The 25537-nt window shown below is 37.3% G+C and overlaps 2 protein-coding genes across 4 annotated transcripts in view; one reads left to right on the top strand and one right to left on the bottom strand.

The window, feature by feature from the left end:
• Nucleotides 1–11380, top strand: part of mms19 (MMS19 homolog, cytosolic iron-sulfur assembly component) — a 28853-nt gene extending 17473 nt beyond the window's left edge. For both annotated transcript variants that reach the window (XM_056246082.1, XM_056246081.1), the window contains 11 exons: nucleotides 311–413; nucleotides 628–702; nucleotides 2350–2476; nucleotides 5268–5374; nucleotides 6006–6062; nucleotides 6137–6323; nucleotides 6969–7051; nucleotides 7132–7296; nucleotides 7393–7452; nucleotides 9093–9193; nucleotides 10871–11380. In XM_056246082.1, coding sequence (XP_056102057.1) covers nucleotides 311–413; nucleotides 628–702; nucleotides 2350–2476; nucleotides 5268–5374; nucleotides 6006–6062; nucleotides 6137–6323; nucleotides 6969–7051; nucleotides 7132–7296; nucleotides 7393–7452; nucleotides 9093–9193; nucleotides 10871–10901 — 1096 coding nt within the window. In that variant the 3' untranslated portion in view covers nucleotides 10902–11380. The remainder of the gene's footprint in view (nucleotides 1–310; nucleotides 414–627; nucleotides 703–2349; nucleotides 2477–5267; nucleotides 5375–6005; nucleotides 6063–6136; nucleotides 6324–6968; nucleotides 7052–7131; nucleotides 7297–7392; nucleotides 7453–9092; nucleotides 9194–10870) is intronic.
• An 895-nt stretch (nucleotides 11381–12275) lies between these two features.
• On the bottom strand, nucleotides 12276–25423 carry zdhhc16b (zinc finger DHHC-type palmitoyltransferase 16b). 2 transcript variants are annotated; one of them, XM_056246079.1, is made up of 10 exons: nucleotides 25298–25423; nucleotides 20758–21002; nucleotides 17463–17657; nucleotides 16146–16234; nucleotides 15807–15835; nucleotides 15548–15681; nucleotides 13944–14029; nucleotides 13744–13867; nucleotides 12994–13064; nucleotides 12276–12872 (listed from the first exon to the last, which is right to left on the bottom strand). In XM_056246079.1, exons 1-10 carry the CDS (start codon nucleotides 25338–25340, stop codon nucleotides 12770–12772), a joined length of 1119 nt encoding a protein of 372 aa, XP_056102054.1. In that variant the 5' UTR covers nucleotides 25341–25423; the 3' UTR covers nucleotides 12276–12769. The 2 variants fall into 2 exon arrangements, with proteins under 2 accessions (XP_056102054.1, XP_056102055.1); XM_056246080.1 differs by lacking the exon at nucleotides 25298–25423 and adding an exon at nucleotides 21819–22168.
• Between the last annotated feature and the right edge of the window lie 114 nt (nucleotides 25424–25537).

Below are 25537 nucleotides of genomic sequence, written 5' to 3'. Positions count from 1 at the left end.
TTTTTGTCCGTTCAAGCGCAGACAAAAACAAAAACGGACTTTCCAACACTGATCGCATATTTCAAAAGTAGAGTAACTGGCTGTAGAAGTGTTTTTCGGAGAAACAAGAATGTGAACTTGGAATGTTTCCTAAATATCTGCAAACATATTATGGTATTTTTGTGCTTTAATACAGTCAAAAAGTTACATACAGAACCTTGAATCAAAATTAAGATATATTAAAATAGATTAATCATTGTGATTAACCCAGCCCTAATTATAAAATATACACATTTTCGAATACAAGCCTTATTGTTTTGTGTTCTTCTAGATCAGCGTCCCGCATGGCGGCCCAGGCTGTTTCTCTGTTCCTGGATGGAGATGTGTCCTTTCTGCCAGAGAATGCCTTCCCTTCCCAAATCCAGTTGCTCCAGGTGTGTGACAAGATAAATCACGCTCAACAGTCAGGGTTACATTTGCTAATCCAGATTAACTGAGCTCGACTTCACTAAGAGATTCTGTTCTGGGAGAGTTGTGAATGGTGGTCTAATGTCTCTCGGATCATCAGTATCTCCTCAACGTTCTCCCATAATTTAGCAAGTGTTTGTGGATGATTCTCGGGTTTGTTTGTGTCTGCTTTTCCCACAGAGCCAGGCAGAGTGTCGAGGTCCGTCTCAGTTGGTGTGTCTGCTGATGGCCTGTGTTTGCTCTCTTCCACGCAGCGTAAGTTAAACTCTTATCTCACTCTCATCACAATATTCATTAAGGACAGGGGTTTTCAAACGAGCTCTTTACCGTAGGGCTGCACTATTCTCTTTTCTGATAAAAATCACAATTAGTTTTTAAAATGCAACTTAAATTTTAAAATGCAACTTAAAATGTAAAAAAAGCTACAAGTTTGCTGTATAGTAGGGATGGCTCGATACCACAATTTTGGCTTCGGTACGATACCAGAACCTAATACCTCGGTATCGATACTAAATCGATACCGCAGGTAAAAAAAAAAAAAAACGGTCTCAAAATTTAAGTAACACTTAAAAAACACTCCTTGAAACTCTCCACTACCAAATGTGCAAAGAAGATGTATCAAAATGTAACAAAATAAATAATAATAATTCAGTCAGGGAACATACAGTAGGTTAAATTTTGATTTTAAAAACAAAAAAAACCCCTTGAAATTATACATTTAAAATAGGTTAATATCTATAATAATAGATTAACATATAATAATAATAATAGAATAATGAAATGACATGTAAACCATTAGCTGTCATGCATCAACAGAGAATTATCAAAAAAAATTGCATTTATTCATCTTGGTTTGGTTACTGTTTGGGTTCATATTAATGCATTGCAAGTAATGTTAACATTCTAAACATGTATTAGTATATTTAATTTTCTAGGTCATTTAATTACTGATTGATATAGATTAATAAATGCTATAATACTGTTAGGTCAGGTTACCTAATGAATGTTGACAAATATAGCTTAATTGTAATATTAGTAATATTCATATTAACTCTCTCTCTCTCTCTCTCTCTTGCGCGCGCCAGAGCGGCACTAATATGCCATTCATTTTACTATAACTAATACTAAAATTAATATTATTCAAATTTTTATTCTTTATTCATTCAAATTCAATTAATATGTTTGTTTGAAAGTGCAAAAATTATGAGACCTAAACTTAATTGGTTCTAGCGTGTCATGCAAGCAGATTTGAGCCTTTGTGTTTACCGTATCATATATAATTGATAAGCTCGTAATATGTGCGCTGTTCAATAAAAGTCTAAATTAAATCAGTTGAATGATGGACTAACCTGTCGATCTCTGAACTCTTTGAACAAGTCAAGATGAGCAACTGTCAAGTGCTTCGGCAGATTTGATGTGTTGCCTCCCCGTTTGCAGAGTGGTGCATTGAGATCGGTTTCTTTACTTTTCTCATTACTTTTGTAGGCAAAATGACTTTCACTCATACTGCTCTCTCTATTTATTAGTGTAGAAATTCGAATGAGCGTCGTTTGATCCATCGTCTTCTTCCGTTGTCACCGTTTGCCGGTTTCGCAGTTTAGGTAGCGCACTGCCGCATTTCATTGTAAAATAAAAAATCTAGTATTTAAGAAAAATATAATAACAATAAACATTATTTTATTTCACAGTTTAACAATAAAATAACACTAATATGGTTGTTTCTAAATATGACTATTATAATAATATAAATAATAGTTATTATATTTTTATTAAAAAATACAAACTGTAAAATTGCAATCCGAATATTTCTGGCTGTCTTAAAGTGATAGTTCCCCCCAAAACTATAATTCTGTCATCATTTACCCAGCCTCCAATATTTTTATTTCATCAATTCCACAACAGGTGGATGTCCCTGAGATCGACAGGCTTCTGGTCCAGTTGGAAGATCTGATCTGTACGTGTTCACACCTGTTCTGCTACACGTTTGCAGCGAAATGCTTCGCTGGATTGGTCAACAAGAGGCCGGCAGGTACACACAGGATGGTTTTGTCATCTTCCTATGCCACATGCACTGAATTTTGTGCGACATGACCTAGGGCTGTTGGGATTAATCGTTTTCAACTTCCAACGATTGAAAACAAGATAATCGAGGTAAAGCGATTGTTGTGCTGTTGCCACATTCATGTTCCTCTCTAAGCCAAATCAGTCGGATAAGTGAGCGTTGTAAAATGCAATCCACTGTTGCTAAACTGCGGGACATGCTTGATATTAAAAGTGTATTAAAAGAGTAGACCGCCTAAAGACAAGAAAATATGACGAGGCATGCCTCGCTCTCGGATTCACCAGTACAACGGGGGATAATGAAGAAAGACCACAGTGTTTCATGTTTTAAAAAATGAACTTCTGACAGTATGAAGTAGTGCTGCACGATTAATCGAATCGCAATCGTAATCGCGATGTCAAACGTATGCGATTATATAAGGCAAAATGCCTCGATTTTATATGAACACAGCATCTCTTCTTTTTTGTCATCATTTGACTAGTGTTACATGATCCCGCTCTTATTCGTGCAAATGCCTTAACCATTTTGCACGACAAGAAGTCAAAAGAGAGCGCGCTGCCTGTGAATGTCCTGAATGTGACTCACAGAAAAACGCGCGCCAGTATAATGCGCATGCACAGACCGCGTGCCAGAATACAGTTCTCTTTCGAGCTTGAACGAACAATAACACACACAATTATGCCAAAATGTCGTTTTGTCGAGTATCTTCATAACATAAGAGCAGTCTTATGATGGACAAAAAGAGTTGTGCTTGTCAGAGAATGAGGCGCGTGTGAGATCCGCGTCTCGGCAACGGCTGCTCTTAAAGGGCCAGCAGCGAATAAAGCGTTCCGTCAGTAAAGTTAATCAAAGAACAAAGGGAACAGAAAATTACTCACTGCTCTTGACTAAAGAAGTTTTGTGGGTTTAATAAGGATTAGTCTATATATATATATATATATATATATATATATATATATATATATATATAATTTATAATTCATGCAGCGCAGACTGTTTGATAACTTTATTCAATTTCTGTATATAAATCTGTATAGCCTATAAATCCTCAATCCTACCTGTTAAGACAGGAAGGGCACAGGTAAATATGGCATTTATTATGGGTTTATGTGAGGATTGTTTGAAGTTCACTTAATTTAAAAGCTGTTATTATTTTTTAAGCCTAATAAATATTTTAAAAGTTGATAGCTTTCAATTATATTGATGGAATTACTGTAATGTTGGATGGCTATAATTAACGTTTAAAATGTGGGGGGTGTCGTCATTTTTATCCAGACATGATATCAATGGTTTATTGATCATTATAGGTGTTATCAATCATTTAGTTGTTGTTGCTAGTTTGAGTTGAGAAATACACTACAAAGAATGATCACTAATCTGTGCATTTTACTGTGCAACCAAGCAAGTTGACTCATGAAACCATTTGTTTATTATATCGCAATATTGACCTCATTAATCGCAATATGACATTTTCCCCAAATCGTGCAGCCCTAGTATGAAGCCAAACAAGTTAAGACTCCGCTTACCCATCACAAACACAAAGAAAAGCCTATTGAAGTTGAAAGTTTGTCACACTGTACTAATTAAAATGTTTCAAATGAATCCTACAGGATTTTGCATGCAAGGTCATGTCTGAGAGAGTCTTTATGTATTTATCTCTACAAAAGCTTTGGGAACCACTGCCTCTTTTCTATCAATGTAGGTCAGTGGAATAATGAATGGGTTATTTTAGCTTGTAGGGGTGTAACGGTTCACAAATTTCACGGTTCGGTGCGATATGATACACGGTTCGGTACGTTTTCGATACATCAAAAAGAAAGAAATGCCAGAGAAATTTCCTTGATTTAATTTTTTTTATTGTATTTTTATTAAAACTAACATCATAAAGTATGATATTTTTTTACTTTGAGCAATGATGGAGCTATACTTGACTTTTCTTAGGAGAATATAAAACAAAACAGCTCCTTTTAACCATTTTAATCAAATGTAATATTGTTGTAGTTATAAACACAGGTTTATTTTAGTTCAGATTAACATTTGAGGGCAGCAATTGTATTCATAATGTCAAAATAAAACCGATATTGCTTTCAAGTAACAACGACGTAATGTTACTTGAAAGCATTATAGCCTACTATTCCTGCCAAACTTCCATGGTTACAGTTAGTAGTGTTACTACAGTAAACCCATGGTGAATGTTGCTGATCTGTGGACACTGGATAGTTCATTCATGGCGCAATGTTTCTTCCTGGTTTCAGCGCTGTTTGATCCGTTAATAACGGAGAAATGTGAATGCTTCTCACTAGATCTCGCAGCGATGCTATTACTTCAGTGGCGAATTCAAATTTTTTCTTTACTGGATTCCTCTGTGTAGTGACAGTGCTGATGATCAAGATCGGCTCGCGCTGCATTGGTCCAAACTGATAAACGGTCCGTCAAACACACAATAACGAGTAGCTCAGTTTCGTTCCGCTTACATTACATTTGCCATTTGATGTTGGGCAATGTTGTGGTCACGCCAGCGTCTCTTACATTATGAGCGCGCTTGCCACGCGCCACGTGCCTACATTTAAAATAACAACATTTTGGTCTGCAGGAAAAATGGTCCAATTAACCGTTCGGTTCAAAAATGCGTACCGAAAACCGAATCAAAAGCCTCGTACCGAACGGTTCAATACAAATACGTGTATCATTACACCCCTACGAGCTTGAGTTGATTTACCTGATCTGCATGTCATGCATGTTGTGTGTGTGTGTTCAGGTGAAGCTCTTGACGCAGTGCTGGAGAGAGTGTTGAAGAGGATCAATGTAGAGCTGGAGAACGGTTCCTCTTCCCAGCGAACACAAGCCTTCACACTGCTTCTCTGGGTAATGACCAAATCAAGAGTCTCACCAGTTTTTTCATTTCTGAACGGTCTCTTCCATTGTTCCACTGTTTTGAACAGATTAAATGCAGGATTTTATGCACATATAAACGCTGAACAACACATATACATATAGAGCACATCAAATATGGCAAACAAAAGCTTAAAGGGGTCCTATAATGCTCTTTTCACAAGATGTAAAATAAGTCTCTGATGTCCCCAGAGTGTGTATTTGAAGTTTTAACTCAGAATACCCCACAGATATTTTTTTATAGCATGTAAAAAGTTAAAAGTGGAGTTAACTATCTTCTATCTAGTCTATAAATCGCGTTCCCGGGGGCAGGTTTTATGTAAATTTTAGGGTTTGTGATGTCACTAACCCGTGAAGAAGCTAATTGTAGTCCATTCCAGCCGTTTGTTGTAGTCCCTAAAAAGCAATTTCTTTAAAAGCAAATATCTCCCTTTGCTTTGAACTTTGAGCGTCAAAACTTTGCAGATGTTGTTTATGCTCAAACAGCGACCATACACACTAACTAAAGTTAAAAAAGTGAAATCATAATCAACCACCTCTTTAAACATGCTTGTTTGATGCACAAGAACCACTGAGTTTTTCAAACACTTTTTCTTTTGTATAGGTGGCCAAAGCTCTCCTGTTACGGTACCATCCGCTATCAACAGCCCTCACTGACAAGGTAGTTTTTTTTGTTTTTTTGTTATTTTCCGAGGTTCAGTGTTTGAGTGGTGTCTCTCTGTCCTCTGCTTTCAGCTCTTTGCTCTGTTGAGTGACCCGGAGTTAGGATCTCAGGCGGCCGATGGCTTCTGCGTCCTCATGAGCGACTCGCCAGATGTGCTCAACCGCAGCTGCCACGCCGACGTGCGCATCATGTACAGACAACGCTTTTTTGCTGAAAACTCAAGCAAACTTGTTGAAGGCTTCAACTCAGCAGAGCAGGGTTACCTCCATTACCACTTCCTGTCTTAACCACCGATATGTCCAAATCACTCTGTTTGCTTTGCATCTACAACCTCTGCTCAACATTTTATTAAAACATTTAATGCTTTTGAAAGAGTTTCTGATGCTCAGCAAGGCTTTGAACAAAAATACAGTAAAAAACAGTTATATTGTGAAATATTATTGCAATCTAAAATAACTGTTGTAATATATTTTAAAATGTAATTTATTCCTGTGATCAAAGCTGAATTTTCAGCATCATTACTCCAGTCTTCAGTGTCACATGATCCTTCAGAAATCACTCTGATATGATGATTTGCTGCTCAATAAACAATGTTGAAAAGAATAAGATAAGAAGAACCATTATTAACAATTGAATACTAATAATCAAATCATCATATTAGAGTGATTTCTGAAGGATCATGTGACACTGAAGACTGGAGTAATGATGCTGGAAATTCAGCTTTGATCACAGGAATAAATTACATTTCAAAATATATTACAACAGTTACTTTAGATTGCAATTTTATTTCACAATATTGCATAACATTAATTGTAATCAAATAAATGCAGCCTTGATGATCAGAAGAGACTTCTTCCAAAAAACATTTGACAGGTTGTGTAAATAATTTCTCTTGCTCCACAGAGAAGAAGTCTTGTTATTTGAAAGCCCTGTCACACATCGTGAACAACCTTCCCCGAGAGGTGCAGCTCACAGAGCTTCCTGCGGTGAGTTGAGCTTGCTGCTGTTTTCAGATGTGTTGAGTGTTACGCAGTGTGTTGAGCGTGTCCTGTGCTGTTCCCTGCAGCTGCTGCCGCTCCTGCTGGAAGCGCTGTCGTGTCCCGATCGAGAGGTCCAGTTCTCCACCCTGTCCTGCATGCAGCCGGTGCTGCTGGAGCCCCCGGAGGCCCTCCGGAACCAGCTGGAGGCGCTGTTCTCACGCATGCTGGCCCTCACCACCAGCCCTGACATGGTACATCGCCTAACACTGCACTGAGCAGCTGCATGTGATCCTAGTCCATCTGTTGACACAGATTGCCTAATTTTGACCTTATCTTCACTCTGACAGAAAGTGAGAATTGCATCTATCCGCTGCGTTCATGCTCTCTCTCGCCTGCCTGAACATGTGGTAAGAGAAGCTGTTTTTAGGGCTAATTGATGGTGAGCATTTTATTTGACTTTAAAAAAAAAAAAAAAATGAATCATTAAAATGTATTATTATATTTTGATCGGCAGTTTTTTTTTAAATTGTGATTTCAAGGGCTGAAAAATAATTAAATAATTTGTATATATATATATTAGGGCTGTCAGTTAAACGCGTTATTAACGGCGTTAACACAAACCCATTTTAATGGCGTTCATTTTTTTATCGTGCGATTAACGGTCTTTTTGGCCTAGCAAACTTTGTCGTTTTGTTCACATGGTTTTGCAACAGGACGCGGCGCTGCGCTATGAAACCCATTCATTTCAATGGCTTTGCGCCGCGCGAGGACGTTTTGAAAGCGCAAGCGGATCTAGCTAGACCGGAAACAAAACAACAGGCACGACGGCGCACACACTTGTTGCGAGCCGGCCAAATAGTAGCTTAAAGTTACGTTCTGAGTGGATGACGAGCGCGAGACGCCGAAATGGACGCCAATGAGATTCTGAATGGAAAGTTTACTTTTAAAAAGTTGCCAAATGGTCCCATTGACGAGACCAAAGTGATCTGTGTGTTTTGTCGTTGTGAACTGAGCTGTCATCATCGCAGCACGTCCAGTCTGAAATACCACTTGATGATGGCCAAACACACACACACACACACACACACAGCTGATGCGAATTCTACGCCCCCTCGTCAATATCAGGACCTCGTCAGTATTTCTTTCACCCTTTTATTGGTGGACAGTGTTACATTGTGTGAGAGATTATTTGCTCCAAGTGAGAATGTTAGTGTGAAATTGAACACAGTATATGCCAATGTTGTTTTCAATAAAAAACATTTGCACAAAGCAAGCCGATCCACTTTTCCATGTTGATAAGAGCATTAAAATGAGAAAAAATAATGGGACAAAAATAAATCAAGAGACATTTAGAATAGATAAAAATGTGCGATTAATCGCGAGTTAACTATGACATTAATGCGATTTATCGCGATTAAATATTTTAATCGTTTGACAGCACTAATATATATAAATATATATACACACACCATTCAAATGTTTGGGGTCAGCAAGATTTTGTACTTCTCTTGTAAGTCTCTTCTGCTCATCAAGGCTACATTAATTTGATCAAAATACCATAAAAACGGTAATATTGTGAATTAAATATTGTTACAGATTAAAATATGCTGATTTGCTGCTCAAGAAACATTTCTGATTATTATCAATGTTGAAACCAGTTGTACTTCATATTTTTGTTGTATCTTTTTTTCAGGATTCTTTAATTAATAGAAAGTTCAAAAGAACAGATTTATTTGAAATGGAAATATTTTATTACATTATAAATGCTTTTACTGACACTTTGGATTAATTTAATGAATCTTTGTTGAATAAAAGTCTTAATCTCAGACTGATCCCAAACAATTAAGCTTTTCCTCCTGAAAAAACAAAACAAAAACATGTTGTTATATTGCACTTCTGCTGATAATTTGAAGTTATGGCTGCAATGTGTAAATAAGTTCTCCGGAGGAATAATAACGTGCTCAGATGATTTATGCACAATGAGAACCAGAAGACTTTAAAGTCACAGATTTGACTGTGTCATTTATAAGTTTTGTTGTGTGTTTAGATCCTGCCGTTCCGTGCCAGAGTGCTGAAAGCTCTCGCTGTGTGTCTGGATGACAGAAAGAGGCTGGTGAGGAACGAGGCTGTGGCGGCTCGAGGGCAATGGTGAGGCAGACGTAACGTTACATTCAAGCCCTGCAGGTTTCACACGCCGTGTTCCCACTGTCGGGCCAAAAGCGAGTGTGCTAGTGCGTGCCAGTCGCGTTTCCACCGTCACTTTCGTGGCTTCCTCTGGGGTTTTTGACCCGCCAAATACCTTGGTTCAAAGCGGGCCAGCTGGGGCTTGAGGAGTGGTTACGAACAGAGTTTACCTGAGTCAGGAGACCGTCAACATCGCTGCTTATTTCCCATGATATTATACCAGGCTACTAGCCTGGGAAAACCCAGACAACTTCCGGCAAATGTAGATTTGCTCTGAAAGTTAGTCTGGCAAAGAGCTCATTCAAGCCCATTTCCAATCCGTCGAAATCGCGGCACCAATCAGAAACGTTGGGGCGGGCTTTACACGATGACGACAGCGCTGGGATTTTGAACATGATTTTGTAGCCTACATTACAAAGATGGATGCCGCCGTCGAACATCACTCGTTCCAATCAGCTATCGCGTCTGTTTTAAGCCATTTGAACGTTTCCTTTTAGTTAAAAACCGAGCAAAGAACAACACTCGGAGATGTTTCTCCGCCGCTCTACATACGTCATCTCCTTCATCGCTCTGATTGGGTTTAGGTCTATCCGCGACGTCCGTTGGTGACGCCCAGTTACAACTCAGTTACAACTGAGAATGCTCTGGTTTTAACCAGGCTACCAGCTAACTCCAACATTTTTAACATTTTTCAGCTCAAAATTCACTTTGAGACACCAGACAGTATTTAAAATAACTTCCTTGCGATCCGATGGGGATTCTGATCACCGTATGAGGCAGAAATATATTTAAATACGATGCTAAATGCTACTTAAGCTAACCATACACGCGTTCATGGACAAAACCAGAGACTGCTTGAAGAATGTAGAAAAATCATATATGATGATAATGTTTATTTATTTGGTGTTTTATCGGTCTCTTCCCTGTGCCTTTGTTAATATATACCGGACTAATGCATCCATATAGTCATGCCCTTCGGTTAACTCGTATAACTCATAACTCCCGTTTTCTTCTCATGAGCTTCCTCTGTTGCTCTGGCTGAAAGGATAACCGTATAGTTGTGAGACCGGAGAGATCGCATCATTTTGTGGACAATTAATAGAAATGCTCACTCTTTCTTTCTTAAGTGACGTGTAAACGTGAAATTTTATGAATATTTTTCTAAATGTGTGACTTAAAAGCCTTAATGGAGTTGATTTGTGGATTCCTGTGATTGTAAATAAATGGAAGGTGCAACCTGAAGAATAGGTACGTGTTGTTTTTATGTGAAGTGGTAAATACCAGAATGATTCAGCATGATTTATGTGCACTCCTGAGACACATTAACAAATTACTGTAAAATGTAAAAAAATATATATATATTATAAAACACTAGTCAAATATCGACGCTGTAATCTTGAGCTTAAGTAAAGACCTTCGGTCATGCTCACGTCGTTCTATAGATTTACAGATCCATTTATTTATAGATATCGTGTTTTGGGCTAGTGCTGCGAGGCTACTGGCCCAACAGTGGAAACACAACTTGATTTTGGGCTCGGCGCTTGAAGTCCGAGGCTATTGGCCCTGTTTATTTGCAGTGGCCCGACAGTGGAAAAGCGGCTACTGAAAAACAGCATCTAATATTGCTTTCCTCATCCATAGGTTTTTGTTAGGAAGCCCCGGGGGAAAATAAGCAGATGAATGCGCCTCAGATCACCGCTCACAGCCTTTGATTTTACTTCCTTATCCCCTTTTTTATGATGTGGCATGAGGTTGTCATACCTGGCCACAACAATGGCTGAACAAACTGTCGGCAGCCGAGAAGTGCTTGAACACGAACCCCAATGATGCTCTTTTCAGCTGGACCTTCAACAGCGGACGCTGAATCAAGATGGCAAGAGTAAATCACACACACACACAAGCCACAGCGCATCGTGTGCTATTATCATTTCTTCAATCACGTCGTGTCCATATTATAGGAATGTTAGATGCAGGATCTTTGAATGTGCTGTTGATACGACTGTCCTGATGTCAGTATTTTTAAACTGATGTTTCATTAGCCACACGCTGGGTTGTTGTTCATTTTCTCAAGACTGACAAAACCGATGCCAAGAATATAAACAATATTTAAATGTCAAATAACCTGTCAATAAAACTTTTTGTAAATGTGTAGATTGTGAAGCTTTAGCAGTGAATTAGTTATTAATGGGCCGTTTCAAAGGAAGAAGTCAAACGTAATGTGTTTTTAAAACTAAAGGTACAGATTGTGGTAATGTGCTCTGTCGTAATTTCCCAGTTGGACCTGATGTTTTATATCACACCAGTTCATTTTGTACAGTACGTGCTGGACTGGCCTTCACATGATCCTGACCTGCGTATTTCAGGTAGTTAAACAAACACTGAATATCACACAATCATCAATAACACCAAAATGTTTTCAGCTTGCTTGCATTTATTTCACATTTCATCCAGAAGTCTGAGAACATACTGAAAATATTCAAATGAAAATAAAACATGGGAAACTGAAAATACTTGAGATTTAATTTACATGTGTTAACTACATTAGTCAACAATGGACAATACTTCTACAAAAATTAACTTCTACATAAACATTTTTAAAATCAAAAGTTGTTTCTGTTAACGTTAATGCACTTTAAACTAACATTTAAAAAAATTGTTCATGGTTTAACGATAACAAAGATTAATAAATACTTTAAAAATATATATTTCTCGATAGTAGTGCATGTCGACTTGTGGATTAACTAATAAATGAGACCTTGTTGTAAAGTGTTACCGAAACCTTTTCGTTTTAGGATTAGAAAATTTTCAAACAAATTTATGAAATGAAAAAGTATACTTATAAATATAAGAGTCAGTAACAATTTTAAGTAACCAATTAAAAAAGGTTTTTACATTTTGACCATGTTATTACTTGCAAGAGGTGCATCAAAGCAAACCGGGAGCAGTTCAAATACCAAAACATCCTGAAATTCATGTTAATTGTAATACCGAAAATATATTTTATAATGAGAAATGTAATTAGAAAAAAATAAAAGATTTCTTTTCCCCAGTAGTCTCAGACTTCTGGAGCCCATCGCATGTCTGTACAGGTGCAGTAAAACTACACACGGATTTCATATGTAAAAGTGTGTTAATTCGAAAACATTTGGAAATTAAAGCAAATGTTTGACTAACTTCAATTCAACAAAATGCATGGACCACTTTGGAAATGTTTAGACATTCAAATACATGGTGAAAAACAGTTTCATCAACACAGCTCAAAGATTCCCGTGTGTCGTCATGATCGCCATTTGAGGTGAATCTTTTAAGTTAAAAAAATATAAATATTCCACAGATGTCACCAAAACCCATTCACATTAAGTCTTTGGCACCAAGAACTACTTTTGAACTCGGCACAAGGATCTCACACTGAAGCATAAACACATTAAAAATGAAAAGACAGCCTAAAGGTCAGCGGTTCTTGATTTCTAAAGGTCAAGGGTGATGCAGAGCCCCTTCAGTCAGAGTCTGAGTTATGAACGGATCTGATCATGTGATGCGTCATATGACCACAGTGTTGTTCCTGTATGCAGGACAGTCCCACGTCAGGCCGTCCTCATGAGGAAGATGAGCGGAGGGCAACAGAACTCGCGTTAGCCAGTCACTGAAAGACAATAAAAAGCTGATTATTAAATATTCACTGTGAAATAGTTGTACAGTTGAGTTTTGCCTGTACCTAAATTGGGGAAAGTCATTTAAAAAAAGAAATATGGTAAACATCTCACCTCCGTTTCTCAACACCAAAAAACCTTCTCCAATTGTTCAGTATTCCATGGTGGTATGGATTACGGAAAATCTGTGAACAGAGTCGAGTTCATCTTCAAAAATTACAATACTACATTCTTATAGAACTTCATCTCTGAAAACCCCCAAAAAAGAGAAATAATAAAAATATTATTATTATAGATTTTTGCAACTGCATTTTGTGCTGTTAGTTTTATATAATTTAATATCTAAAAGCAAAAATGAAAACCCAAAAAATGATTAACAAAAAAAATTACAACCCAAAAAGTTTAATAATAATATTAACAACAACATTAATAATAACAATAAAATTGTTACTTATAGTAAAATTACTGTTTCCAAATATATTATTATTAGTAACAATGTTATTATTATCATTAATATTGTTATCAAATAATATTATCAGATTTTGCATTTTGTGTTGTTAGCTTTATGTAACTTAATCTCAAAGCAAAAATGAAAACCAAAAAAATTAAAACCCAAAAGGTTTAACAATAATAATAATAATAACAACAATATTAATAATAACAACATTGCCACAAATAATAAATAACCAATTTCCAGATATATTATTATTATAATATATATTTTTCCAGATATATTATTACTAATATTATTATTATTATTGATCGATTTGTAACCTGTGTTTAGCAGGAATGACACGCTTGAGTTTTTAGGCTGTATACTCTTGTCTTAGCTGGTGTAAATGTGTGTGTGGTGTCGTGTCTCACTTTGCCCCTCAGCTTGAGTCGTGTTCTCTCTCTGTGGTTGATGTGTCTCTCCACACTGGTCTCTGCTCTGGTGATCAGCACTGCGTGCCACAGCGTGAGGCTTCCCAGAGCCACCGACACTGAACTGGCGGACAGAAGAGAACACGCTAGAGACGGCAGGAGTTAAAGAAAGATGAATGTGTGGAAATAAGCGGTCTCACCTCGTCAACACCCACAGATAAACCAGGCTCTTGTGCAGCATTCTCTCCTCACGGGTGAAGGAAGGAGGAGGCGTCTGATAGGAGCTCTACACACACAACCATCGTTACACTCATCATGCTGTCATATTCATAACTTACCTACAATACTGATCAAAAGTTTAGGGTCGGTATGATTTTTAAAAAATGTTTTTGAAAGAAGTCTCTTCTGCTCACCCCAAGGCTGCATTTTTTAAAATAAAAAATACAGTAATATTTTGAAATATTATTACCATTTAAAATAACTGTATATGTTAAAATGTAATTTATTCCTGTGATCAAAGCTGCATTTTCAGCATCATTACTCCAGTCTTCAGTGTCACATGATCCTTCAGAAATCACTCTAATATGATGATTTGATGCTCAAGAAACATTTATGATTATTATCAATGTTGAAAACAGTTCATATTTTTGTGGAAACCATGATCAATTTTTTTAGGCTTCTTTTTAAGTTCAAAGGAACAGAATTTATTTGAAATAGAATCTTTTGTAACATAAATGTTTTTAATGCCTCCCCTTTAGATTAGCCCCGCCCCTAGGACACTTCCCCTTTAGATTAGCCCCGCCCCATGACACCTACCCTTTAGATTAGCCCCGCCCCTAGGACGCTTCCCCTTTAGATTAGCCACGCCCCATGACACCGCCCCTTTAGATTAGCCCCGCCCCATGACACCTCCCCTTTAGATTAGCCCAGCCCCCAGGACGCCTCCCCTTTAGATTAGCCACACCCCCAGGACCGCCTCCCCTTTAGATTAGCCCCGCCCCCAGGACGACTCTCCTTTAGATTAGCCCCGCCCCCAGGACGCCTCTCCTTTAGATTAGCCCCGCCCCCAGGACCACATCCCCTTTAGATTAGCCCGGACTGCCGCCCCTTTAGATTAGCCCCGCCCCCAGGACACCTCCCCGTTGGATTAGCTCCACCCCCAGGACCACCTCCCCTTTAGATTAGCCCCACCCCCAGGACCACCTCCCCTTGTGTGTGTGAATGTCCATATCCCTGCCTGACTAAAAACAAAACAAATGCAAGCTCACCATTAAACAATCTAAATGATCATTTAAAGTTTTATTTTTGAGATAAATTCATACTTTTTATTCAGCAAGGATGCATTAAATTGATCAAAAGTGACAGTAAAAGACATTTATAGGTTACAAAAGATTATATTTTCAAATAAATGCTGTTATTTTCATAAAATAATATCACGGTTTCCACAAAAACAGAAGCACAACTGTTTTCAACACTGATAATAATCATAAATGTTTCTTGAGCATCAAATCATCATATTAGAGTGATTTCTGAAGGATCATGTGACACTGAAGACTGGAGTAATGATGCTGAAAATTCAGCTTTGATCACAGGAATAAATTACATTTCAACATTCACATTGAAAACAGTTACATTTTAATAATATTTCACAATATTAACTGTATTTTTGATCAAATAAATGCAGCCTTGGTGAGCAGAAGAGACTTCTTTCAAAACCAGTAAACTCTCTGAAGGCATTTGGATCTTGTAAGTTTGCCTGAGTAAAAGTAAAACCCCAAAAGGACGTCAAGAAGGGGTCACTGACCTCGATGGCGTTATAAGCGTCCAGGAACATGTCTTTGGCACTGATGCTGCAGTAGATGCAGCCCATGGTCATGAACAGGCAGAAACTGAAGAAGTACCGGTGGTTGAAATGACCCACGCAGTTATTCAACCAGGCTGGAGGAGTGGTCAGTTAAGACGGAAACCACAGCAGGACATGGTCACATAATAATGAAAGAACATTTGCTTTTCTTCACATCTCATATGGTCATTATTATTTACTGGCTGCTTCACAAGGATACGACAGTGGTGGTCCATTTTCAAAATACATCTGTGATGGAGAAAACAAAATATAACGCATTATTTTATTTAAAAATTAAACTGCAGCAATTGATCATTTTGATAACTGATTAATCTTTAAATTAAATGTTTTATTCCATTAATTCTGTAATTCTTGGAATTACACATTTAAGACATGTGCTTTCTATAGGGTTAGAAGGAATATAGTTTGGTTTAGGGTTAGTTGGATGTAATTATGCATAATTTACTGGCATTACTTCAGTAATTAACACAAGTAACATATGTAAAAGGACATCAGATTCACTTGTATTGCCTTGAGTTTAAACGCTCACTGGTCTTACCGGTTGCAGATACTGCAGTGATGAGTTCTAGCTGGTTTGGGAACTATACATTTTTTACAGATAGTAACAGTTGGTATATCACTCTTTTCCTAAAAAAAAAAAAAGACACAAGCATGCAACAAACACTTAATGAAATGTTAAATATTGAAAATAAAAAGTACACAATGAATGAAAACTAGGGCTGAAAAATTTCACGGGACTGAACCAGCACAAAAAAAGATATTTTGGCGTAATTTTGTTGTTTCTAATTTTCTGATTGGTGTAATTTCTTGCAGAATCATGAGTAATGTAGTTTTTCACCGAGGAATTTCACTTAAACATGATTATTTTAAAACATAAGTTGATATAATCCAGACTGAAAGCAAATATCATCGGTTAATAACCTCATAGCTCTGTTGTTAAAAATCAGAACTACTTTTACTTCCAGAAGCCGATTGTTGTACTCGATCCACCTTATTCCTGACGAGCTTACTGCGTTTTGAATTATGGGCGGCACTTCCGGTTTGGGGAACTTTCATTCAAAAAGGCTAAAACGAATCATTTCAAATCATAAGGTTGCCCTACAAATAAAGCTGATCCGTCAGTTTGAATTTTCCTTCATGATTTATTTTCAGACATCATGAGAATAACGTTATACTTGGTATTTTAACGTGACATGTTATAAGAAGAATATCTACGGCAAGAGCTCTTTTCAGTCGCTGCTTTCTTTTCCTCATGATGATTTTTATTTTTTCCTTTGCAATCCGTTGTAAAAGTATGAAAAAGGACAACATATACGGCACATTTGTGGTCTGTTCTCCCGAATTTAATTTTCGATATTCCATTAATAATTCACTGGAATGCACGAAGATTCTCCTCAAATCCTCACGTCTCTTTCCAGGTTTGTTTTCACAGGTAAATGCAATTTATAATCTGTCAAAATGACGGACATCACTTTGATATAGTGTCACGTAATGCTGAAGTTAATGAACATTTTTGATTAAGGCTTGTAATACAATACAGATATATATTTGCCTACTACAGTGATATTTAACCAAAGACTCGCGCTTTTGGGGGTATTTTTGGTCTGTTGAAAGTACCTTGATTCTTTTAAACTTTTAAATATCATTTTAATGTTCGATGGTTGAAGGGTGAGTCGATTAATGTCATCTCATTGTGACACTTTTTTAATGTATTGCGTTCATAGAGCGAGCCTTTCACTGATTGTTTACAGCTTACCGGAAGTTACACCCATAATTCGCGCCAGGAATAAGGTGGATTGCTTACTTAAAATGTGAAATTGGAATATGAAAAAAAGGGTAAAAAATCTGCAGGCACCTGTGGTGGGAAACCCGGACACGTGGTGGTGGCTTTATAGTAGTGGTAGACCAGCATGAGGAGGTTCCAGTGGCCGTAACAGAGGTGCCAGAGGATCCAGTGAAGCGGGTACGTGCTGAAGATGATGGGCAGAACACACAGATAGACGATAATCACGATGGAGCTGGTCAAGGTGATCACCAGAGACACAAACACCTTCACGGGGGAAACAGAGATGAGGGATTAGAAATGGTCAATCATGTGAGCTGTTAAAGTTTAAACATGCATTAACAAGTTCCCACAAGAGCTGCACGATTCTGGATAAACTGAGAATCATGATTTATTTGTATTTTTTTTTTTTTTTTATATAGATTACGATTTTAAATGGACAGCTAAATAAAACAAAAATAATGAGTAATTTACTAGAGGTGTTAAATACAAAATGTTAAGTCCCCCTGGCCTGTAGTCAATCATTGTATCACTTAAAACTAATCTTTGATCCCCAAAATGACATATTTAAATGTTTTTTTCCTTGATTTAGTATACGCGGTTCTGCCTCATTTAGTATACGTGGTTCTATGAATATGCAAATGAGCCCCACCTCCACTCACTCACTCACTCAGCTCAGAGATCCACTGGTTGACGATCACACGTTGATCTGATTGGTTACAAGGTCGTTTGTGACGTCAGAAACACCAGCGATTTCAAACCGTGTTTTTGAGACTGTCTTTGGTTCACTGCAGTTTTAAGGAGGAAATACTCAGCAATGCTGTCGACTTATGAATTTACTGTACACATGGTTTGTCTTAAAGCGTATTAAAAACACCATATAGACATCTAAACAACATTAAAAGCTTGATTTTCACCACAGGGGGACTTTAATTGCTGCATGCTATTTAAAAGCTAAGTCATTTGAATATATATTTTTTTAAATCGGTTTGAAAGAATGATTCAATGACTCGCTTATAGAGACCTCCCTTGTTTCATTACAGGATGAATTAGCGGTTTTGAACTAAACTAGTGAATGAATGATTCAGTGACTGAGTCTGAAAGCTTAGGCGGCTGACTTGCTCCTTCCCTGCCTTATCAGGCAATGACTCTGCAGGCGACGCTTGCACATGAAGGTACGTCACGAAACTGACTTCAGCAAAATAAAGCAAGATTTGGAGAAAACTAAAAGAATTTTTAATTACTACAATAGTAATTTCTCTCTAGAAATGACACCAGTAGTGGAAAACTTTAATTTACACAAACTGACCACCAACCGCAACTTTCAGACAGCATCTTTATTTTGTTTCTAGCTCAACTGTCACAGAATGAAAAGCACAGGAATGCGGGATATCAAAGGCAGCGAAGGATACATCTATGCTGCCTTCAAAAATCAATCAGATAAAGAAGTGTCTAACATTGGATTCGTGCCTTGATGCCTTCATACATTAGATTGCAACCTCTGAAGGCAGCATTTCAAGGGGTCATATAATGGTACATGCACTTTTGCAAGTTGATTGTACTGAAATGTGTGTTGGCAGTGCCTGTACACAACCATCATAAAATGATAAAAATCCATCCAGTGGTTTTGTTTTAATCTCCTTATATGTTTTCCCCTGCCTCAAATTGAGCCGTTCGTTTTTGTGACGTCACAAGCTCGCACGCCCCTCCCACGATTGTTGATTGACAGCCGGGTTTCAACACAGACCCGCCCTCGCTCGTGAGCCAGCTGTCAATCATAGTCTGCGCGGCGCGGACCGGCGCGGTCATTGTTGATATGCTGGAGCACTGTCTATGAGCAGAATGGCGTCTAAGCGATTGTGGTGTTCTGTTCTTGGGTGTAATAACGAACAGTCATTTTAATGTTCCTAAATCCGAACCGCTGAAGACGCAGTGGCTGAGTTTGTTTTCGAAGGGAATATTCCCCACGAGCAACGTCAATGCGTTCATGTTTGCGCGAATCATTTCTCACCAGACTGCTTTATAAACGAGGAGGATCAGTATAAAGCTGGTTTTGCTAAGAAGCTGCTCATGAAAAAAGGATCGGTACCAGATATTCGTGTTCCTGCTGAATCTCCAGAAGAACGGAAGTGAGTGTAACGTTTTATTAAACTTTATATTAATATATTAATCTTTGCAAATCGCTAGCTGCACGCTTCACGATGAATGCGTCTAAGGTTTACACTCAGGGTACATTACAGCATGTTTTCTATGTATGACGTTCTCAATATAATTCATAATCCCACGTTTATACTGAACAACGCGTTATGGTTATTGTGTTACAAATGGTGTACGCACAGAACAGAGGGGCGGGGTGAGCAAAGCTCATGATCATTTAAAGTCATATGCACTGAAACGGCGTGCTGAAAACAGAGCTGTTTTTGACCAGGTAAAATAAGTGTTTTCTTACAATACTAATGAGAATTTTTAATTAAAGTATATTACAAACTTTTAATTTAGACCCTAAAGAATCATACTAGCTTGTACAAAAATGGCATTATATGACCCCTTTAAGTTTTCGGACGCAGTCAGTGACAAATACAGGGACTTTGAGTCACTTGTCGCCACCTACTGGTGTAACAGAGTAATTGATTCAATCTTTATTTGAAGTGTCAAGTAAGTTACCGTAAGTTTGATCGCTACCGTAGTCATCAGTGTTTATATCCGAACTACAAACTTTTATTCCAGTACTTCTGTGATAATATGAATATTTGTAAGACAGAAATAATGATACAGTGTGGTTGAAAAGACAGTTTGTGAAGCGGGTTCATACCTATACACGACAGCTGCTCTCTCAGGCTCAGCGCAGATCTGAATAGGTGTGATCGTACTTGTTAGAGCCATTATTTTGAATTGTATTTGTTGTGTGACACTAGAGGGTGTATGAGTATTTGAGTATATTTAAGTAAGGTGATAATGAGTTACAGGTGCGCTGATGGAAGGTCAACAAACTTTTTGACCGTGCCGTGTTGAGAGCTGGATTATGCAAGACTGTGCTCATAACAGTATGTTTTGAATCAGATATTTTGGTTTTATTTGTTGTTTGCAATGCTAAATGGACAATAAATGGATTTGGCTTATCCGAAATTTATTCTGAAAGTATGGACAATATTTATTTTATTCAAGACAAAGGCACGCGTCAGAAACAGACTAATGAAACCATCTGCGTCCCTACAGTACTTGTCAAAGGTTTAATAGACTTTTAAGACGATTAATCGTGCAGCTCTGAGCTTGAACTGTGCACTATAGCCTTTATGATGGACGCAATATACTCAGCCCTGAAACTATGAAGTAAATGAATTAAGAAAATAGATTTTGTTCTGCCTACCACTCCAAACCAGCGGGTCATATTGTCCACCAGCCAGTAGATGGGCTCAAAGACACAGTCGAGCACCGTGTCTGAATTGGTCTGGACGTTGTAGTACAGGGACTTCATTAGCACCGTCCCATAGTTCCACAGGTCTCGTACTCTGTTCGTCCGCTTTCTGCGTCCTCGTCGAAGGCAGAGCCGGAACCAGCGCAGGAAGAGACGCATGACTCTGGAGAGGGACCACCTCCAGCTACGCATCCCTCCTACAACACACACACACACACACACACGACAGAGGCTCAGTGTTTCTCTTCGGCGTAGCACACACACAAACACAGGTTACAAGCACCCTGACCTCCACACCTGAAAACAGCAATACACTCTTCATTAAGCTCACAAAATCAATCAATAATACAGCCTATGGAACCAAAGACTTTGTAAATTGAGAAAGAAATGATTATTAACAATTATAAATCTATTAATTATCTTAGCAAAATTAGGCATTATCTTTTTTATTATTATTCTTATTAAAAATGTGAGAATAAGGTATCTATCCAAAAGAAAAAAAATCTAAAGATATTTCAGAAAAATACGTAAAATAAATAAATAATTTTGAAAACCAAATAAACACACACTGTACATAGAAGATATTCGAGAAAAATATACAAGTAACTAAAGTTAAAGTAACAAATGAATTCAAAATGTAAAAAACAAACAAACACAAAAACATTAGATTGTCCATCATTCATTTAATTTAATTTTTAAAATTATAAGAAAATAACACACACACACACACACACACACACATATATATATATATATATATATATATATATATAACATTCCAAGATATTCTGGAAAAATAAATGAATAAATAAAATAAATAAAAAAGCAAGTAAATAACTAATTAAATAAACAAATTTAAATCAAATAAACACACACACACACACACATAGAACATATTCAAATATCCAAGATATTAAATAAGTAATTATTAAATAAGCAAATAAATAATAAATAAATTGTGCAAAAAAAAGACAAAATCTTTTAGGCACACAGAGCGTAATTAAAATCCTTACCCAACTCTTATTGTTTCTGATTTTCTAAGCAAATAAATGCATTCAAAAATAGGACTCAATAAAAATGGTCCTTAGCTTGTCTGTACCAAGAGAGAAACTGTGGCATTTCCAAGAGATCTACTCCAGAACTGCAACCATAGACACGCACACAGAAAAGCATTAGTTTGATTACATAAAACGTAGTGAGATCAAAATACCTGGTCAAGGGGTGTATAACTATTGCGCAGGATTATCAACTAATGTCCGAGGCAGAAAAAACACACTAAATATTTAATCAAGTCCTTGGCAGTTCACCTTATGTAACAACAACAACCAACTTAAGAAAAGTTTCAAGTCACAAGACCGATGTAACCCAGCACTGGACGCACTTCCTCAGGAGGACAATAAGTGTCCATCTGATACGGCCAGGGGCTGATGATGAAAGTGAGTATTAGTTACAAGATTGAGGCAGTATTTTTATCCCAGTCCCATGGGGTTCCTCTCAAATGAGACGAGGCATCTGGACACCCGGGAGCACTTCGTTTTTCCAAATGTCGCAGGTGGAAGGTGAGCTTGTGGTGAAGACAATTACATGCCGTGACGTGATGATGACGTCATATTGAAGTCACATGGTGTCAGTGGTGTGGAGTGTATCAAACGAGAAACAGTAATGGACAATGAAGTCAAACAGCTGCTCAGGGCAAGGGCAATTTAAATTATTGTTAGCAAATTTATTGCCTGACCATTGTACATGCTAACCCGATTTACTCTTTTGCATTAGTTGTACAAAATTGTAAAAGTCTGATCTGCGGATCTGCATATTACATATTCATTTTCTATGTTTACTGTGTACTCTTTGTCTTGTAAATTACACGTGTAACTTATGTTTCTTGTACCTCGGCGCTTTTTATCTTGACCAGGTCGCCATTGTAAATGAGAAAGTGTTCTCAATGTGCTTACCTGGTTAAATGAACCAATTAAAAGCCTTTAAATCACGAGATATCTCCGCTTGCACAGTTGCAAGAGCTAATCTCAAGAGAGGTATCAGGTCTGCAAAATTAAAGTATCCTACTTTCTGAGAAGGCTAAGGAGAGCTAACCTTCCCCAGAAGCTGTTGGTCAGCTTCTATAGATGTACTATAGAGAGCATCTTGACTAACTGTATGACCTAGCAGGTTATAAAAACAGCACAGGACATAGTGGCATTGATCTGCCATCAGTTAAACAACCCCTTCATAAGAAGGGCCAATAACATCCTCAAGGACAGCACTCACCCTTGTCATAACTTGTTTCACCTCCTCCCATCCGGCAGGCGCTTTTGGTAAATCCGTTTACCCACAAACAGACTAAAAAAATGTTTTTTTTTTCCGACAGCAATAACCATGTTCAACTCTGATATCTTCCTGTTTGGCCATGTATAATAAGGTTGTTGGCAATGTGTGACTCACTGTTCGAGTGCAATAATAATTCATGCTGCTAATATACACTCGTGCAATAATAATAATAATGTGTTGGTTCCCTTGCATTAACAATGGATATGGCATTTTGACGATATTCTGAGCAATTTTGAAATATTTTGTATTATGATTCAGTTTCCTAGCTTTTATATTGCATTTATTTATTATATTGTTATTATATTTCATCTTGAATTTATTTATTTATTTGTATCTACATGTATTGTTAACTAACTTGTGCTGTTTTATTTTAAATGGATATTTTTAAATGCACCTTTGGGGTTGTCACAAGAGTCATTTCATTGTGCCTCACAATGACAATAAAGTACTTGAGTTGAATTGAATTGAATAAAGTAGCTTGTTACCAAGTTAAAAAGCTTTTAATGAAACACAATCCTCGAATGTAAACTCTCAGGTCAGAACACAGATTTTAATGTTTTTAATGGAAAAAAAGGGTCATCTTAGATATAAAATAACACAAATGGAAGTATATGCAGAGACCAAAGATATTAAATATAAAAATTAAAAGGGTTATCAACTAATGTCCGAGGTGCATACTGATAATAATAACAAATAAATAAAACTAAAATAAACTATTTTGGGGAACACTTTATTTTAGTGTCCCTGCTACACATCTATACTAATAACAGTAAATTATGCATAAGCAACAACTAACCCTATAAACCAAACCATGTTATTAATTAATATTACTGAGTACTTATTTAATTACACTGAAACAAGGACACCTTAAAAAAGGGTTCAACTTTATTTTACAGTGTCCTTGTTACTCATGTTACATGTAGTTTGTATAGTAGTTAGTATATAAATTATGCATAATTACATGCAACTAACCTTAAACCTAATCCTAACCCTATAGTAAGTACATGTAGTCAATTACTATCACTCAGTACCTAGTTTAAATTACACTGTAACAAGGACATTATAAAATAAAGTATTACCAAATAAAGTGTAACCCTTTATTTCAAGGTTTCATTGTTAAAGTGTAATTATACACATAAGTACTGAGTGATAGTAATTTAACTACATGTACTTACTATAGGGGTAGGATTAGGTTTGGGTTAAGGTTAGTTGCATGTAATTATGCATAATTTATAGTAACTTATACTATACAAACTACATGTAACATGAGTAACAAGGACACTGTAAAATGTTAAGTGTAGGATTAGGGTTTGGTTAGTGTAACCCAAATTTGTTCTGTGGGGAAACTCGTAAATAGGCACAATTTATATTTGCTTGCAGAAAATAGCATTTAAACATTACATATTCATCATTTACTCTCTGACATCCTCCAAACTCATTTGACTTCCTGTATTCTGAGAAACCCAGATGTTATTTAGAGTCTCAGTCACCATTCACTTTAATTTCAAAAAGATTGACGAGGCTCTCAGTCCCTTACAAAATGCATCAGATTTCCTTTTTAAGAGTTTGCAAGCTAAAAAAAATACAAATATGTGCATCTGGACAGAATGTGTTTGCATGGGAAGCCCCTTTTCCTCCAAAAGTAAGGAGCTTTGCACCCTCTGTCACTTCTTACAGCAGAGTACGCTCACATATCCTGTTAGCACGTTTACTTAACGTTACTCTTGCACTTTGTGGATTATTTCAGGACATTTTAAGAAACTCAGGACTAAAGTAACCAGCATAGACACTGAACAGACACAAGCTAAGCTCAGTACTGTGGGCATAAGAGTGCACGTTTGCCATCTGTCCCACACTTGACCTGGTTCCACTGCCATGGTTATGATTGACACACTGTAACACTGAGACCGGATATATGACCTCAGGTGTACACTTTCACTTCTGACCAGAGGATACACTTTCCATTACAACAGCAGAACAAAGACAACCCAGGTCAATATAATGGACGAACAGACTAGTAAAGAAGTATATGAGGGCTGGTGTGTTTCTACGGTCACTGCAGTGGACAGCGGCTGTAACGTTATATACATTCTTCACATGTGAACATCACGTGAAGATGCTCATAATGCACCGGCAGGTAAACGAAAAAGATTAAAAAGATACGTACCACCAAATCTGGCTCCGTAAAGGTTTTCCACCGAATTGCTCATAAAATGATTCAGCTCATGTTTGCAACTGCATGAAACACGTTAAGGATGATCACACATTCAAAATAATACACTTCTCATCTCAGCAAATTCAGCAGCATTCGTACCAATGAAACTTCCGGTGTTGACAGCCGTTTTCAAAATAAAGGTCGCGACAGCAGCGCTTGAACGCAGTGTTACGTAAAATCTTTGTAATTTTC

This window comes from Rhinichthys klamathensis, unplaced genomic scaffold (assembly GCF_029890125.1).
Source record: "Rhinichthys klamathensis goyatoka isolate OS25496 unplaced genomic scaffold, OSU_Roscu_1.1 h1tg000035l_1, whole genome shotgun sequence".
Classification (NCBI taxonomy): Eukaryota; Metazoa; Chordata; class Actinopteri; order Cypriniformes; family Leuciscidae; genus Rhinichthys; species Rhinichthys klamathensis.
Note: the sequence above shows the minus strand (reverse complement) of the source record. Positions and strands in the feature narration are given on the sequence as shown.